The 15,592-nt window shown below is 39.3% G+C and overlaps 1 protein-coding gene across 1 annotated transcript in view; it reads right to left on the reverse strand.

Moving 5' to 3' along the window:
* The window catches only part of lgr4 (leucine-rich repeat containing G protein-coupled receptor 4), a 33,124-nt gene that overhangs the window by 5,788 nt on the left and 11,744 nt on the right, over positions 1 to 15,592 (reverse strand). The window contains exons 3-17 of the mRNA XM_085402720.1: positions 10,912 to 10,983; positions 9,863 to 9,934; positions 5,666 to 5,881; positions 4,192 to 4,263; positions 2,919 to 2,987; positions 2,348 to 2,419; positions 2,086 to 2,157; positions 1,844 to 1,912; positions 1,690 to 1,761; positions 1,395 to 1,460; positions 1,196 to 1,267; positions 1,034 to 1,105; positions 823 to 948; positions 399 to 496; positions 63 to 116 (exon numbers count right to left, since the gene is read on the reverse strand). Of these exons, the coding sequence (XP_085258846.1) occupies positions 63 to 116; positions 399 to 496; positions 823 to 948; positions 1,034 to 1,105; positions 1,196 to 1,267; positions 1,395 to 1,460; positions 1,690 to 1,761; positions 1,844 to 1,912; positions 2,086 to 2,157; positions 2,348 to 2,419; positions 2,919 to 2,987; positions 4,192 to 4,263; positions 5,666 to 5,881; positions 9,863 to 9,934; positions 10,912 to 10,983 (1,274 nt within the window). The remainder of the gene's footprint in view (positions 1 to 62; positions 117 to 398; positions 497 to 822; positions 949 to 1,033; positions 1,106 to 1,195; positions 1,268 to 1,394; positions 1,461 to 1,689; positions 1,762 to 1,843; positions 1,913 to 2,085; positions 2,158 to 2,347; positions 2,420 to 2,918; positions 2,988 to 4,191; positions 4,264 to 5,665; positions 5,882 to 9,862; positions 9,935 to 10,911; positions 10,984 to 15,592) is intronic.

Genomic DNA, 15,592 nt, shown 5'->3' on the forward strand with positions numbered 1-15,592 from the left:
TTATCTTTTTTGGGATTATTTCAAATCTTTAACACTGATTGATAAACACAAAAGCTGACTACCTGGTGAAGGAGAACAATGCATAACCATTGAGATTTTTTCCACATCTTCCCCACCTGCAACAAGAAAGAAAATGGATATACTAAGAGGGGAAAGTGTTTTTTTTTTTTTTTAAACTCAATCCAAACTAGTAACATTGCTGTTTAAGCTCTCTGTGATACTTTCAATTTAAATGTAATTTACATTTTTTTATATCTTTTTTTGGGGAATTTTACAACCTCATGACAGCCAGGAAATATAGCACAATTTTTAATGTTAGTAAGATGGAGTAACACTAACACTGCAAACAATCTTTTTACTTCAATAACACATGCAGTTAACATGTCCGCCATCCCCACCTGCAGTTTTCTTCATGTGCTCTTTCTCAAAAGAAGTCGTCACTGAGTCACATCCAACGAATGCACAGCACTGGTAGGCGTAAGGGACAGAAATGGACCTTAAAAAAAAGAAAATGTTTATCATTTAATAGCACTGGCAGATTTAAGTGTCATATATACATTTCTGGCCCTTCTGATTGCTTCCAATAGTAGTATTTAGATGTGGATTAGCCTCCTCATTCGTGGAAGCTGTTGTGTTTTCCTCAGTTTTTCTATACCATTGTTGATTTGTTTCTCTTTGCTGTACTGAGGGATAACTGTTCAGTTTATACTTGTGTGCACCATGTATGCTTTTCAGTTCTTGAAAACTACTTGCCCTCTTTGTCTAAGCATGCAAGTGTATTTTACACTTACATGTCCTCAGCCTACACAGCGTCATTCTCACCTGAGTTTAGGCAGGTTATTTGCAGTTAGCACATTTTTCATCTGCGGGTTCCCGGAGAGTTTCAGCTGACTGAGCACGCTCAGTCCAGCTGTTGGAATCCCAGTGAGAGAGTTCATACTCAGGTCTCTGCAGAAATGATTGCACACAGACAGTTTAATTTTGTAGGGCACAGAGAGTGACACCAAACAGTGTGACTGAAGGTCCTACTCACAGGTTGGTGAGCGCCCTGAGGGTGAGGAAAGCATCTCTGTGGATAACTCGGATTTCATTTCTACTCAGGTCTCTGTGTAACATAACTCAGTGAATTCACAAATCAGGCATAAAAACATTTGTTTATATTGCATCAAGGAAGTGCATGACTAAGTGGACTTACAGTAAACGGAGAGCAGAGAGACCTTGGAAAGTGTCTCGGTTAATTTTTTCAATATGATTGTGCTGAAAGTTTCTGTAAATGGGAAACATAATTTTATCAGGTTATAAACAAGCAAACATTTCTTTAATTGCCTTATTTGTTTATTTTTTCTGCCTTTTAAAGCTTTCTTTTGTGTAATGGCTTTTCGATCTTCACTCACATCTCCTGCAGCTGGGTGCAGCCCTGGAGGGAAGGTAACTGTTTTATCTCATTGTAGGACATGTCGCTGATGGAGGAAAAGAAACAGCTTCAATAACTGCACAACTGGGACAAATTAAAATGAAAGAACAAAGACAAAAAGGTTGGACTGTTCCATTCAGTGATCACTGGTCTGTAAAAATGAGTGCACAGACCTTACTAAAACACTATGCACTGTTCGACCTACTCTGCTCTCTTTGTATTTTCCTAATGATCAATTACCTGCTGTAGGTAACAGGAAAGAGAATGTTTCTTACAGCGTTCGCAGCACTTTGAGGTCCTCGCACAGATCAGTGGGTATGGATGATATCTTGGTGCCCGAGAGGGTCCTGAATATGAAAAGCTACTCAGTCACTTCTGAAACACAAAATCGCACAAGCAGAGAAAGATGCCACATCTGAGTTCACTTACAGACTCTCAAGGTTGTTAGTCCATGTAAGGATGGGGAAGTCCTGCATCATACTGGCGCCACGCAACATTCTGAAAACACAAGTTTGAAGAATAGTAAAATCATTATTACAGAGATCAAAGTGTGAGATGGTGTGACTTAAATAAGACTGACTGACTCTTAGAGCACATTCAAATTGCCTTTTTCATATATTTTTATTCAGCACTACCATCTGTCAGGAGTTGAGCCTGACGGAGGGACTTACAGTGAGTGCAGGCTGGACAGGTTCTGGAAAGCTGACGCGCCCACGAACGACAGAGGGTTGTCATAAAGATGTCTGGGAGAGCAGAGGGGGGAGAATTCAAAGCAAAAGTCATTCACTATGCAAGAATGGCACCATCTTCTGGACATTCATCTTTCTGAAGCCTCAAACTTGTATATGGCGTATTTACAAAGTTAAGCTATGAGTGTGCCATGTCTGTTTATAAATGAGTGTCTGCAAGTCAGAGGGGAGAGTTGGACCTTACATGGTTTTCAGCAGGGGATTGTTGTGGAAGGCCCCCTCGGGTATGGAAGCAATATCATTGCTATGAAACCCACTAAAGAGAGAAGGTGGCAGTGTCAGTAAACTTTCCACAGTTCAACACGTGGCATACACATTACTTAATTTCACATACTCTAAGCCAAAGTTTTAAAAAAAAAAAGACATAATGATTCTATCAGTGAGTGTCAAATGCTTTAAAAAAAACTTTTATCAAAAAAACATGTTATCTATTTCTCTTTAAACATCATATCCAAAAGGTAAAAGCTCAGATATATAACGATGTAACAGCATTAAAGTCAACAGAATATTTTGTTTCTGTGTGTGACAAATAGAAACAGTCACAGAAATGAAGGTAGCTTAAAATAATTTCAGTATACATGTGTCTAATCCTCTAATATTTAATATAATTAATATTTTCCTCATTACACATCTGTCCTTTTTTAAACCAGAAAAAAAGACAGCAACTTGCCTCAGTGAGGCATTAAAAGTTTCCTGACTTTAGTAACAGTACAAAATGTCTTTCTCGGGCAGTAGAAATGGGGCAGTATACTCACAGCTCTTTCAGTTTGGGGAGGGCCTGTATTGCTTTGGGAAAAACCTTCAGGTTGTTGAAGTTAAGATCTCTAGACAGAGAGAGACACAGGAAATCAGTGCAGTTTCATCCATCCTGTTTCGCATCCAAAAATCAATGCAACATTCAAACAAGGACATCTACAATTAGGAGGAAAGACTGGTTTTGTGACTAAGGCCAGCACAGAGTCACGCAATATTGCGTGCCCCCCTCCCCACACACACATTTTAGCCAGAGTCAAAGGAAAATTATCAGCCCTGTAAATATTTTATAAACACTTTTGTTAATTGGGGTTTCATGTACTCGGACATAACTGATGTTTTTGTTTATTAATGGTCACACATAATGGGGAAATGCATTGATTTCTGTCAAATAAGGTAACAGAGACTTATTGCCTCTAATGATCTACTGATCAATTGAGCCTGTTTCTTCCCCCAAAGGCCTAGCTCCAGAAAAAACCCCTGCTCGTTTCTCTAAATATAACAAAAGCACATTAATCTATTAAATATTAAAATACTGAATGCTTCCAAGTACACTGTGTTGTAAGAAACTAGTTAATAATTCATTTTTAATCAATTTATTACTCGGTTCATATTTTAAGCAAAAAAATAAATATTGTTGACAATATCCTTGTTCAGGTTCCAGAACTGTGACATATTCAGTTTCAGTCATAAGCATTTTTCTTTGCTTAATAAACATATGCAATAACCCACAATGAGTCTGCCCCTGAATGTATGAATGAATCACTATTCAGCAAAAGCAAAGAAAGCCCTTCAAGTCCTTACCAAACCTTTCTGTCAGCAGCTAAACCTCCTGCCTCCACAGATATTACACACTTAAAGAAAAAAGATACATTAAAAAAACTGTTGAAATGTAATACTGCACTAGTTTTATAAGCTTACTTGTGTCCCCTGTGCTGTGTCATTGTGTCTGTAAATACCAACAATGGCTCAGAGCAAGTGCCACCAGATTATGTGTTGTACAGTAACCATTTGCCAGGAGGTACGGCTGTCACTGAAAGGTTTTTCATGGCTCTGTGGCAGTAGGAAGTGAACAGTGGGAGGGCAGATTTGATAAGCATCATGTACTTTGCTCTATTTATCCTAGAGCAATTAAAGGAGGAAGTGGACACAATGATGTCTGGAGGACTGAAGCACAGGAGGGTGGGAGCACCAACACACACGCACGCACGCACACACACACACACGCACGCACGCACACACACGACAACAATTACCATACTGCTGTGTACTTACAGCGTCTCCAGGTTTACAAGTCCAGAGAAACAGTTGTCTCCTATCTCGTTGATTCTGTTGTTGTGAAGATGCCTGAAAAAGGTAAAACACAGATCTGCAAGACCGTCGTACCAAAGAGAAATAAAATAATTCAATCATTCTTCGTGGGTTTTAATTTACTTTTTAGCTTTTGCAAAAATATCCCATGCATGATTTCTGAATGGCGCTTGTGAATCAGGTGTCTGTGCTGTATGTGTATATGCAAAGAGTCCTCCTCGCCTAATAGATTCAAGGTCTTTTCTTCCTGTTTATTCTGACGTGTTTATACTAACCCTGCAGCAATGCCACTCAATGCGTGTGTTCTTGAGCGTGTGTTTATGTGAACATATAACAGCAGCAGTGAAAAAAAAAGGTCTGGAACAATCCCTTGGATTCGCAGTGCAACGCATTTTTGTACAAGCTCCTGGCAAAGGATGGTTTTAGGATTTCCCTTAATACATAAAACAACATAACTTCTGCATCACTGCTCAGCATCAAGCTCCTTTTACAAAGATTTTGCTAACATTTATTTGCGATGTCCAGTGCCTGTGGCTCGTTTCACTGCAAAAACGCCCTCGTGCATAAACACAGCAGAGAATGAGTAGCGACCTGTTTAGCTGACTTATTAAGCTGTAAGCTGTGGAAATAAACTATGGTATGTCTGTGTTTGGAGTTTGACCCGCAGTCAAGCTGAGGATACATTGATAGCTAAAGCTCAGCTCAAAGAAAGGTATTTTATGTTGACTTGTGATGACAGAATAATACAAATGATATATGAAAAAACACATACTATAGCTTACTTAACTCAGATGGGAACACAGGCAATACATTTAGATTTTACTAACATGATGTTAATTATACAGCCAAGTAGAAGAGATTTACACATGACTCAGAAACTTAAGTACCTTTAAACTATAGCTAAACTCACCCTATAGAGAGTTAACATGTGCTGGCATTATAACCTGAGAATCGTCCTGATCTTATTGACAACCCACCCCCGAGGAGTTTCACTTTGGCATCTCCCTCAGGCCATGTGAATGTTTGCAGTCGCATTGCCTGCTTAATTATAGTTTTTCCAAAAAGTACACCAACAAGTTGTTCCTGCTGAGTTATTCTGTGTATAGTTCTATGAAAACTGCATGCAAAGGTCCTTTAGCTATCCTGGGGAATTTACTTTTATGGCAACTGTTTCACAGGCAGGCTACTTAAACATGATGTTAATAATTTGATATTTATACCAACTATCAACAGATCATTTATAGATTTATATCCATCTAAAGTTAAGGCACAAGGCGGTTTGGTGCCCTATGACGTTCATCATCCGCCCTGCACTCTGCAGCATTGGCCCGACTGGCCAGAAACAATTGTCAAGTACACTGTAAACATTTGCGCTCAAATGCTACTGTGCAGATTTTCATTCTAAACCACAATTAAACAGAAGCTTAATATAACTTACAGTACAACTAAACTGGTGAGGTTTGCAAAGGCGTTGTCTGGTATGTACAGGATGCGGTTAAGTGCCAACGTCAGAGCCTGAAGGTTCGCCTGGTGCCTCAGAGAACCGACGGGCACCTCCATCAGGTTGTTATCATCCAACCAGAGGTGGCGCAGCTGCTGAAGGCTTTCAAAGCTGTCATCTGGAACAGTTGTAATATGGTTGGCATCCAGGCGACTAAAAAACAGAGCAAATAGGAAACGCATTTGTACTTTGGATTGGATTTAATAAATACATATAGAAATTACATTGCAATAATGGCACCGTTACCTTCACCCTCTACATTTTCTTGAGCTTTTCTCTGAGCCCTTGGTATACATTTGTTATGCAAATATATATACAGTATATTAGGGCAGGGCAATATGGCCAAAAATATTTATCACAAAATATATTTGGAAATTTGCGATAACGATATAACTGACAATATAATTGACGCGAGACAAAATACTTTACAACTCCACAACTTTATTAGTGCAAAAAACCCCATCAATGTATTTTCACTGAAACAAGCAGCTGTAAAAATATAAAAATTTAACAGTGCAAACGCAAATTCCTTGCTGACAGTTTAACCAAAAGGCATTTCCAGTGAAAACTGGCTGACATATCCTCAGCATAACCATGTTTAATATCCACAAAACTTAAAAAGAAGTTATACACACACAATACGGTAATATTATGTTGAAGCACAGTACGTATCACTCCGCAAGGCTCCTACCTACGATAGCCGTAATGCTCCGACAATCCATCAAGTGATGCTAAAATTAGCAGGGAAAAAACAACGGAGAGCACGTCAGGGATGACGAGAAAGTGACAGGAGAAAATCCGTCCCAGTCAACCACCCAAACATCAATAACGGGAACCTTATACAGCGCTTCCCTATACACGTCGAACTCCCGCAGGCACAAAGAAATTACGGAGGCTATCACTTATCACCTGACCAAAGATATGGCTCCCATCAACACTGTGCAAAACCAGGGATTTAGGAAAATGATCAACACCCTAGACAAACGCTACACTGTGCCGTCCCGCAACTATTTTTCTATTGTTGCACTACCTGCTCTATACACACAGTGTCGAGCAACGGTGGAGACGGAATTTCAAGCAGTACAACATTTTGCAGCAACAACAAAACGTGAGACATTTGTTGTTTTTATGTTTATTTATTGTTTTTATGTTCAGTCTCAACTGTTACGAAGTTGATGTGGAGTTAATAAGTGCAATAAATATTTATACTGGAAAAGAGAATCGTGAGAGAATCGTGATCTCAATTCTAAGCCAAAAAATCGTGATTCTCATTTTATGCAAAATCGTGCAGCCCTATCGATCAGAGTGTGAATGTTAGACAGGAAGCACTTGCGCACAGTAAAAATTGCTTGTGTGAATTAGGCAAGTAAGCGCTTTGATTGCTCAGGTAGAGCAGAAAAGCACTATATAAGAACCAGTACTTTTACTAATACTTACTACTTTATTTAATTGGATAGAAATTGTATTAAACACGTAAACATTCTGTTACAACCCGGCTTAAAAGCCGCAACATAAATATGGAGACTAATACCAGAATTTCATAGAAAAGGGGTTTTATTTTAAATTACATAACAAGTGGGGCGTAACACATTCATAACTTTACTGACAACAATGGAAATCTTTCTCTTTACTTTCTCTCGTTTTCTTAAACTATCCATGTTGTATATTAGGTGGTGTCAAAAGCAAATTACCTATATCATCATGTTTCTTTGGCATGTTCTATAGAACATAAGACAGGCCCTTTTGCCACAGTGGTTTAACTCACAGCCTACTTTTAACCCTCACTTCTGAGAAACAGTGAAACACCTGAAATTCTCCACGTCCCCACAAACTCGTAGCTAAGACATGAATGTTTATTTAGTAGCCATATATAGCAAACTCAAATTCTTTGTAGACAATTCACAGAATTTACATTTTAAAAAAGCAATATCTGCGTGTACAATGAATGATCCAACAAGATCCTAAAATTCTGATCACTGACAGTTTTGGGATTAAAAAAAAATAAACAAGAAGGTAAAAAAAAAGGATTTAAACAGTATTATGAATGCACAAGTGCTCTTTTCACCATAACCACGTTACGTTCTCCTGCTATCCTCCCTAACTGAGTGTCTCACCCTCCCTCAAAATTCCTCAAGTGTCTGGCCTGTAAGAAAAACAGACATGATTGACATTTAGCTCTCTCCAGGCTTTATACAAACCAAGTCCTTACTCTGCCAGTGCATAATACTTCAGCTACAGACCCTAAAACCCCAACAGAGAAAAGACATCTGTTAAAAAAGGAAGAAGAAAGCCGGAAAAAAGAAAAGGGAGGACATATGGAGGGATACAGAGGAGTGATTATAGCTGAAGGCAGAATTTTCAGCACATTTCTCCAGCTGGATGCATTCCTACTTTAGTCTCTGTCAAACTCAAAGGCACGGTGCTGGAGAGAGGTGGTGTCTCGAAGAAACTGGTATTTTGAAGTTGGTGAAACGACACTACATATGAGGGTTAATGGAAAAGATAATTGTGAAAAGGCCGATGCTTACAAGCAAACGTAAAAACTCCAGAAACAAACAGAAACGTTAGAAACGGATTGGCTGAATAAGACTCACCTACAAATACAGCAGCGGAGTGATAAGAATGTGATATGACTGAAAGAATGTTCAAATGCCTCAAAACAGATTAGGCAAATAAATCATTTCAACAATCACTCTCAACATTTTAGTTACTGTAAAATTTCTGTGTACAGTCACACATTAAACAGGAGCCACTATCTACAAGAACTTGGTCCACCTGGTGCGCAACATAAATGCAACTCCACCACACACTCAGGCATGAGACAACAAGGCTATACAGTTTACAGCACAAATGCTTACATCTAGAACAGTTATTAGAAAAATTCAGCACGTGTTTTTAAAGACTTGGACATAACTGATGTTTTTGTTTATTAATGGTCACACATAATGCTGGTTGTGCGTTCAGCTAAATCCTAACGGCAACACATCTGCAACGTCAACACTAACACGATGAAGCTCAGGAGGTAAAGTGCTTACAACTGTCACTGTCTTAATTTTTGCAGCTTAGTAAATAAATGTTTACTAGTTAGTACTGAACACACAATACATCCTAAATACTGCACAAGCTGAAAACCAAGATACTCAGTTATTCATTAGTTGCTGAAGACAACTTTTGGGAGTCAGTTTAAACCACACGGTAGTACTGTGAATCACATAGCGGTACTGCGAAAGTAACTGGGATTTATTATCTGACATTTGGGAATCTTTGTGGTAAATTTAAAAGCGATCCCTCTCATAGATGTTTACCACCAAAATTGTGGGCCAACTAATCAACACAGCAAGAAGATACAACACAGCCCTCCCCCCAAAAATAATCCCAGTAAAAATCAGCGCAGCCGATTTTTTTCCCCTGTTTTTCACAACATGAAACTAAAAGCTCAGCTGCACAGTACAGACCCATTTGCATACATTTGTTATGCAAATTTTCAGCAGCAAATGTTATCGTTACATATCATAGTAGATAAACTGTCCTGCAGTGCTACTGTTGCTTCATTATCATCTTTGTGAGTACCCATCTTGGATGGGCTTGTTAGTTTGACGTTAAATTCCATTTCCACACCGTAAGTTGCTTAATACACTAAGAGTGCTTTGTTACTACAGTACATATTCCTAAGTACACACTTAAAACACATCAGTATCTGTAAATTCTAGAAGAAACAGGCTTTTTAGTTATTGATTGAGCCTCTCTAATAGAAACACTGTATGTTTATAGTAATAATAGCAGGACTTAAAACAGCATCTCCACTTTTTGACCATTCACATTTTCCATAAGCAATCCAAAACAGACAGTTTTCAGTCCAGAGTTGAGGCTAAACTTTATTTCCCCTGTGAGACCACGTTTGGAAGTTTACAACCTTTTATAACTAATCAAACAATATATCTAAACAGCACTGTAATACAATAACAAAGAACTATTACAATCTCTGGAGCAGGCCTGTGCATCGCTTCCTCCAAGGTTGATGCAGGAGAGGAAGGTCCACTTGAATCCTTGAAGGATTTTTATCTAGACAATACCCGGCACGTGCTTAAACATGCTGCATGTGTGTGTGTACGTGTGTTCATGCAAATGACTTACAGAGACTGGAGAGAGTGAAGGTTCTTCAGTGCCGAGTTTGGCACCGTCTTCAGCTGATTATTCTGGAGCATCCTGAGGACAAATTGGAAAAAATATATCTGAATATTTCAATTATTTCAACTCTTGTTACAAAATAAATAAATTCATTTCCTGAGGTTCCCGTTCGTACACTATCACGTGGCTTCACTTTGGCTATTATTACTCGCTTTAGAAAACGGAGTTTCCCCGAGCAAATACAGACAACCTAAAGTCTACAAAATCTCCCACAACTTTTGTGTGTTTAATAAACTTAAAACAACATCACATTCCTGTCTAACAATAACTCTAAAGTCTAAAGTTTGCAAACAAATATGAAGAAACCCTGACCTGAAGTGAACATTAACTTAGTCTGCCTGAAGCCAATTATTTTCATTTGTGTACTTATAAGTAACATGAATAAATCACTGGATCTGACATGCACATATAATGTTTCCATGTGTTTCTGTTTGCAGTTTCTATTCAAAACTTCCCCTGTATATCAGCAGGACTTTGAACTTTTGGCTAAGTGCAGGACAATGAATGATCCAACAAGATCCTAAAATTCTGATCACTGACAGTTTTGGGATTAAAAAAAAATAAACAAGAAGGTAAAAAAAAAGGATTTAAACACTAAGCAGTTTTCTTATAGTTACATGTACGCATATTGTACCACAGATGATTAATACAGGACTGTGCTTTGTTTGTCACTCCCTGTGTGCAAGCACACTAGGGTGTGCTGCCTGATGTAAATTTTGGAGTTCTAGCTTTTAAAGCAGAGCATGTACGCAGTTCTCTGTTGGGGATTCCCATATACACAGTCATAGTTGGGGAAGGGGTGGAAAACTACATTTAGTTTAAACCAAGTATATGCCCAGCCTGTCAGTAACTGACAATGCCACAATGTTCCCGCAAACTGCAATATTTACTCTCTCCCCCAGTGTGTAGAAAACACTGTCACAGCCGTAAGTGCGTCTGTGTGTGTTTGCGGGGGTATGTGAGTGTTGAGATTGGCAGAGAAGGCAAATGCTTACAGGACTTTGAGCTGATGCAGTCCAGAAAAGGCTTCGGGGTGGATGAACGACAGGTCATTTCCTGGAAGTCGACTGGGTGAGAGAGAGAGAGTCAAACTTGTATTTAAGACATTTTTCAAATGATCAAAAGCTGCAAGAGGCATTTAAGCAAAAACAGAACAGAGTGTAAGAAAACTGCAGACTCTGTTTTATTTCTGAAGCTATGCATTCAGTTGAGAACTTCTTCATATCCAGCGTCTCTGCATATCATGTTCCAGCTCTCAGGGTGAACACGGGGCCTGGAGTGTCAAAGACATGCGTCTGTGCCCCTGGCCTGTTGTCACTTCATCTGTCACCCATGAGAGATTAGAGCTGTTCCTGGATATCCCCCGCTTAAATCCCTTTCTGAGCCTCCAAAGCATGACTATGAAGTGCTCTTTTTAGAGAGAGTGAAAAATAATTCACCTCTCTGAGGCTGACACAAGCAGAGTTATTCCCTTTGAACAGTGCTGCCTTGTTACATTTATCATCACACAGCTCCTTCAGAGCATTTATGAATAATTTGAGGCTAAGGGGACAACTCCCTTTCCTGTTGGAAACAGGAAATATATAGGAAATATGGGTGTAAATAAGCATGGGACAGACTGACTGGGATACAGAGACCAAGTATCCTATCTAGTCTGAGAGATTAGCAACAGATTTATCACTCTGCAATGCGAGTCAGGCCAGGCTAAATTCCCTGCAACAAGAGCTGCTGGGTGTGAGCCTGAGAATCAAGGCTGAGTGTATTAGAAGACAGTTTATCCGACTTAAAATTTGTCTTTCTCTGCATGTCACGTGTTCAAATTTATTTGAGAGTTAGTGCACTTTAGTGCACAAATTTAATTGGTTGGATTAAGGAAGAGGTCAGGTCAGAAAGTTAGTAAACTCTACACATAAGAAGCAAAAAACACAATAGATTCAAATGCTTCCGCTCTCCCCCTTCAAGATCGTTTCCTTGTGAAGTCTTGCGTCTCTGTCGGCACTGCTGCAGATGTTGGAACAGTCTGCAGGAGTCTCGTGCTGACCACCTGCACATCCTCATTTGTCACAGCTTTAGCATGGCCCTTAAACTCATGCAGAGAGAAAACATTAACTTCTGTGTCAAACTGACCCGACCTTCATGCAGAAGACCATCAGTTGTGATACAAGCAGGGCTGGGATCCAGAGAGCAAATATCAGACTGGGTGCTTCTCATTTGATCATTGACAGGGATTGTGCACTACCCCCAGGCTTGTAAAGCCCTGAGGCATCTGAGGGAAAACCTTTGGCGGAAACTTTCTAAACCATGGCGTGTGCCATAACGTCATCGCACACTTTCCAAAATGAAATTCAAGTTCAAGGGTTTACATTTTGTTACTGGGGGAAATCAACGGTGCGTTGCAAATGTGCGCCTGCAAGTGGTCAGAACAGGATTTCTAAGAAGCGCTTCACATGAGCCGAGCTCATGGTGAAGTTTGAGCTGAGTAACAAACCTGTCATACATTTACTGTGGTGTTATACTTTTTTGTTATACATGTTCTTTAAACACTAAGCAGTTTTCTTATAGTTACATGTACGCATATTGTACCACAGATGATTAATACAGAACCTTCCTGAGAAAAAGATATTTTGTCATTATCTAAGTAATTTAGTGGTGATTTCTAGTGGTACAAACTGGATGCAACGGACAAAGAAACATCAGGTAACCTTGCAAGATTTGTACATAATGGGCCTTGTGCTGTAGATTAGCAAACTATATCTACAATATTAAACTTATTAAATCTGCTTTCTGTTAGAGTTTATATCTGTTCACATGAAACAGACTTAAAAATATTACAATTTAATTGCAGAATACCATCAAGCCATTTTATGCATCACAGTAAATCAGGCACAGCCACTTTGCTGCAAGCTTATCAAGTGCAATACATGAAGCAGTGAAGTTCCTGGTCAGACAAATCAGACAGATTAAATATTCCTGCTTCAATAGTCAAATTGGGTCCACTGTTGACTTTATCACAAAATCAAAAAGCATGAAAAACATGTTTTCAATATTTGTTTCTTTTTTTCTGTTAGAGTCATCTAAATAACTTGACAAATTCTGATTTTGGACTTGCATGATACGCATGTTAACATGACCTTAACATTTAGTATTAACTGTGAATGTTTGCCAGCTATTAGAGGCTGCTACCTCACACTTTGAGACAAACCCAATTATAACCTCCAAAGCAGAAGCCCGTAATTCACAACACCAACAAATCAACCAATAAATCTAAACATTTGTTTCACTTCCGACTTAAAGGTTGTCACAATGATGTCTTGCAACAGAATTTGGACTTCTAATTATTAAAGACCAGTCTGCAGGTATAGTCGTGACTGTAGCAAGTTGGCACACGCATAAAGACGCCTATAAATCAAACATGACATTAATCTTGTCAGTAACTGTTGAGTCACTCTTGTTCATTTCCAACAGATAGTGACCAATGTGGCTAATTCGATCACACAACCCAGAGCTTGTGGTGACTGTCACAAGCCGCTAATTACGACGCGCAAACACAGTTTGACAAATCGTTCAGGTTTCTCAACATTAAAAAGGTTCCCCGCCTCTTGCATCTTTCAGCAAATTCAGCACATGTCCCCTCAGGGCTTTGATGGATTTCACTGAGGAAAGGCTAAATCCTTTCCTTGTGCAATACCACTCCCACAGGTCTGCCTCTGTCAACAGCAAATTCACTAGAAAATGCACAGTTTTGTAGCAGTAAATAAAAACAACACGATTACTTTCTATCTGGTAAACTACTGTGGGTAAATCAAAACAAGGACCCCCTCCCACACATGTGTAATGCACACCTGTTTGTACAACTATTAGTACAGTTACCTGTGATTATACAGGCCTGACGTCATTTCCTATCTACACACAGCAGACGCAGTCCTATGGTTTGGATTTGAACTCCTCTGGTTTATCATCTGATAGTGAACAATAACAATTTGAACGTGATCTGAGCCGTATCGTCTTCTGCCCAGCAATAATGGCTGGAACTTCAACTTCTCAGAAATGAAACCATGTTATAAAAGCAGGAATACAGAGTAAATCCCATCACAGAACCACCATTTCTTCTTTATATACTTTATAACTCAACAATTTTCATTACACTGTAATATATTAACTTTACTTAAAAAGAAACTAAAAAAACAAAAAACAAATACATAAGCTTACATTTACTAAAATAATATGCCAGATTCTGCAACTTATAATTATCAGAAATAAAGAAACTTTTATGTAACCATTTCAATGCACAAAAGAGAAAAAAGATGTGGACCATGCGGCTGCAACCAAAAATATTTAACAAGGATGACTAAAAATAATAAACACATTAATGTTTTAAATCTTTGTGTCACGAAACTAAACATATCAATGCTGACTGACTCAGTTGAGTGCAATTCCCTCTTGATACACAGAGAGCCAATCAGTCACAGGTTACTTTAAAGAATATAAACAAACAGTGAGGGAGACAGAAAATACCTCTGTCATCACGTCTGTTGAGCTTTGTTGTGCCTTTGGCAAGAAAGAAAAAGAGTGAAGAAGATTGCGTGACTAAGAAGGAGGGAATATTCCTCCCTTTTCTGTGCTCCTGTTCTGTAAAGGGACGGCCTGCACTTTTTTCTTTTTTCCCCCCTTCTCCTCCTGATCTCTTTCTCCCCCTGTTTTTTACCCTCAGGGCCCATGCATTGGTTGACTGACACTGCTGAAGCCCTAAAGCGAAACAGTTGTCCACCAGAATTCACTGAATACTGAAGACTGATACTGCTGATTTGCTCTGAGAAAGAAATGTAAAAAAACAAAAACAAAAAATAAACAGGGGGGGGGGGGGGGGGGTTAAAAACACAAAAAATGAGCTAAGGGTTTTTATCAATAGACCCCTGGAAATGCCTTCTCCGGAAACAGACAGCTCATCGGCAGTCAGACAGTTTTGATGATCTAAGACGAGACAGAAGTGGCAGCGAGACTGGGTGGGTTTTTTTGGCCTTGTTTCCATAGAAACCATTGTTTTGCCCTCTTCCTTCCTGCCTTGCATTCCTACACACAATGCGATGAAAAGTAAATTGCCCCTTCCACAAAGCAGGTTTGAGTGGTACACTCGATGAAGATTCTGCCGACTGAAAGATGCACAAGGGGCTTGAAAAAACAACAACAAAAAAAGTACACAACCGCATCGAGTCAAGTGGAGCTGGAACTGCCCGAGTACGTTCACTCGCTGGTCATTTTTCTCGGGGCTGCGTGTTACCTGATACCAGGTAGACAGATTTTTATCTCTGGCACTCAGCAGTGCCGAGCCAGACAGCAAAGTATTTAAAGAGCAAAGAAATAACACCCACGAAGATTAGATGGAACTCCACTCCAACAAAGCCCCAGAGCACAGATGTGCTGTTGCCACCCTGATAATCCCTTAAAAGCAAAAATCCACACAGGATGTCACATGATCGTTGCCTCAATGCATGTTGTCTTACCTCACCTTTTTAATTGAGCATTACTGCACCTTTTATTATTGCCCTTGCTCAATTCGTGAATGGTGAGTGATTCGTAACCTCAGTTAATGCTACGCTTATCTCCCTCAGCTAAGAGGAAGGGCACGCTCTGTGCACTTTACAGTGCAAGCTAAAATACCCAGGTGCGTATCATAAA

The sequence above is a fragment of the Rhamphochromis longiceps genome, linkage group LG1 (genome assembly GCF_057381845.1).
Source record: "Rhamphochromis longiceps isolate RC_006_pf linkage group LG1, R_longiceps_female_GT1.1, whole genome shotgun sequence".
In the NCBI taxonomy this organism is placed as follows: Eukaryota; Metazoa; Chordata; class Actinopteri; order Cichliformes; family Cichlidae; genus Rhamphochromis; species Rhamphochromis longiceps.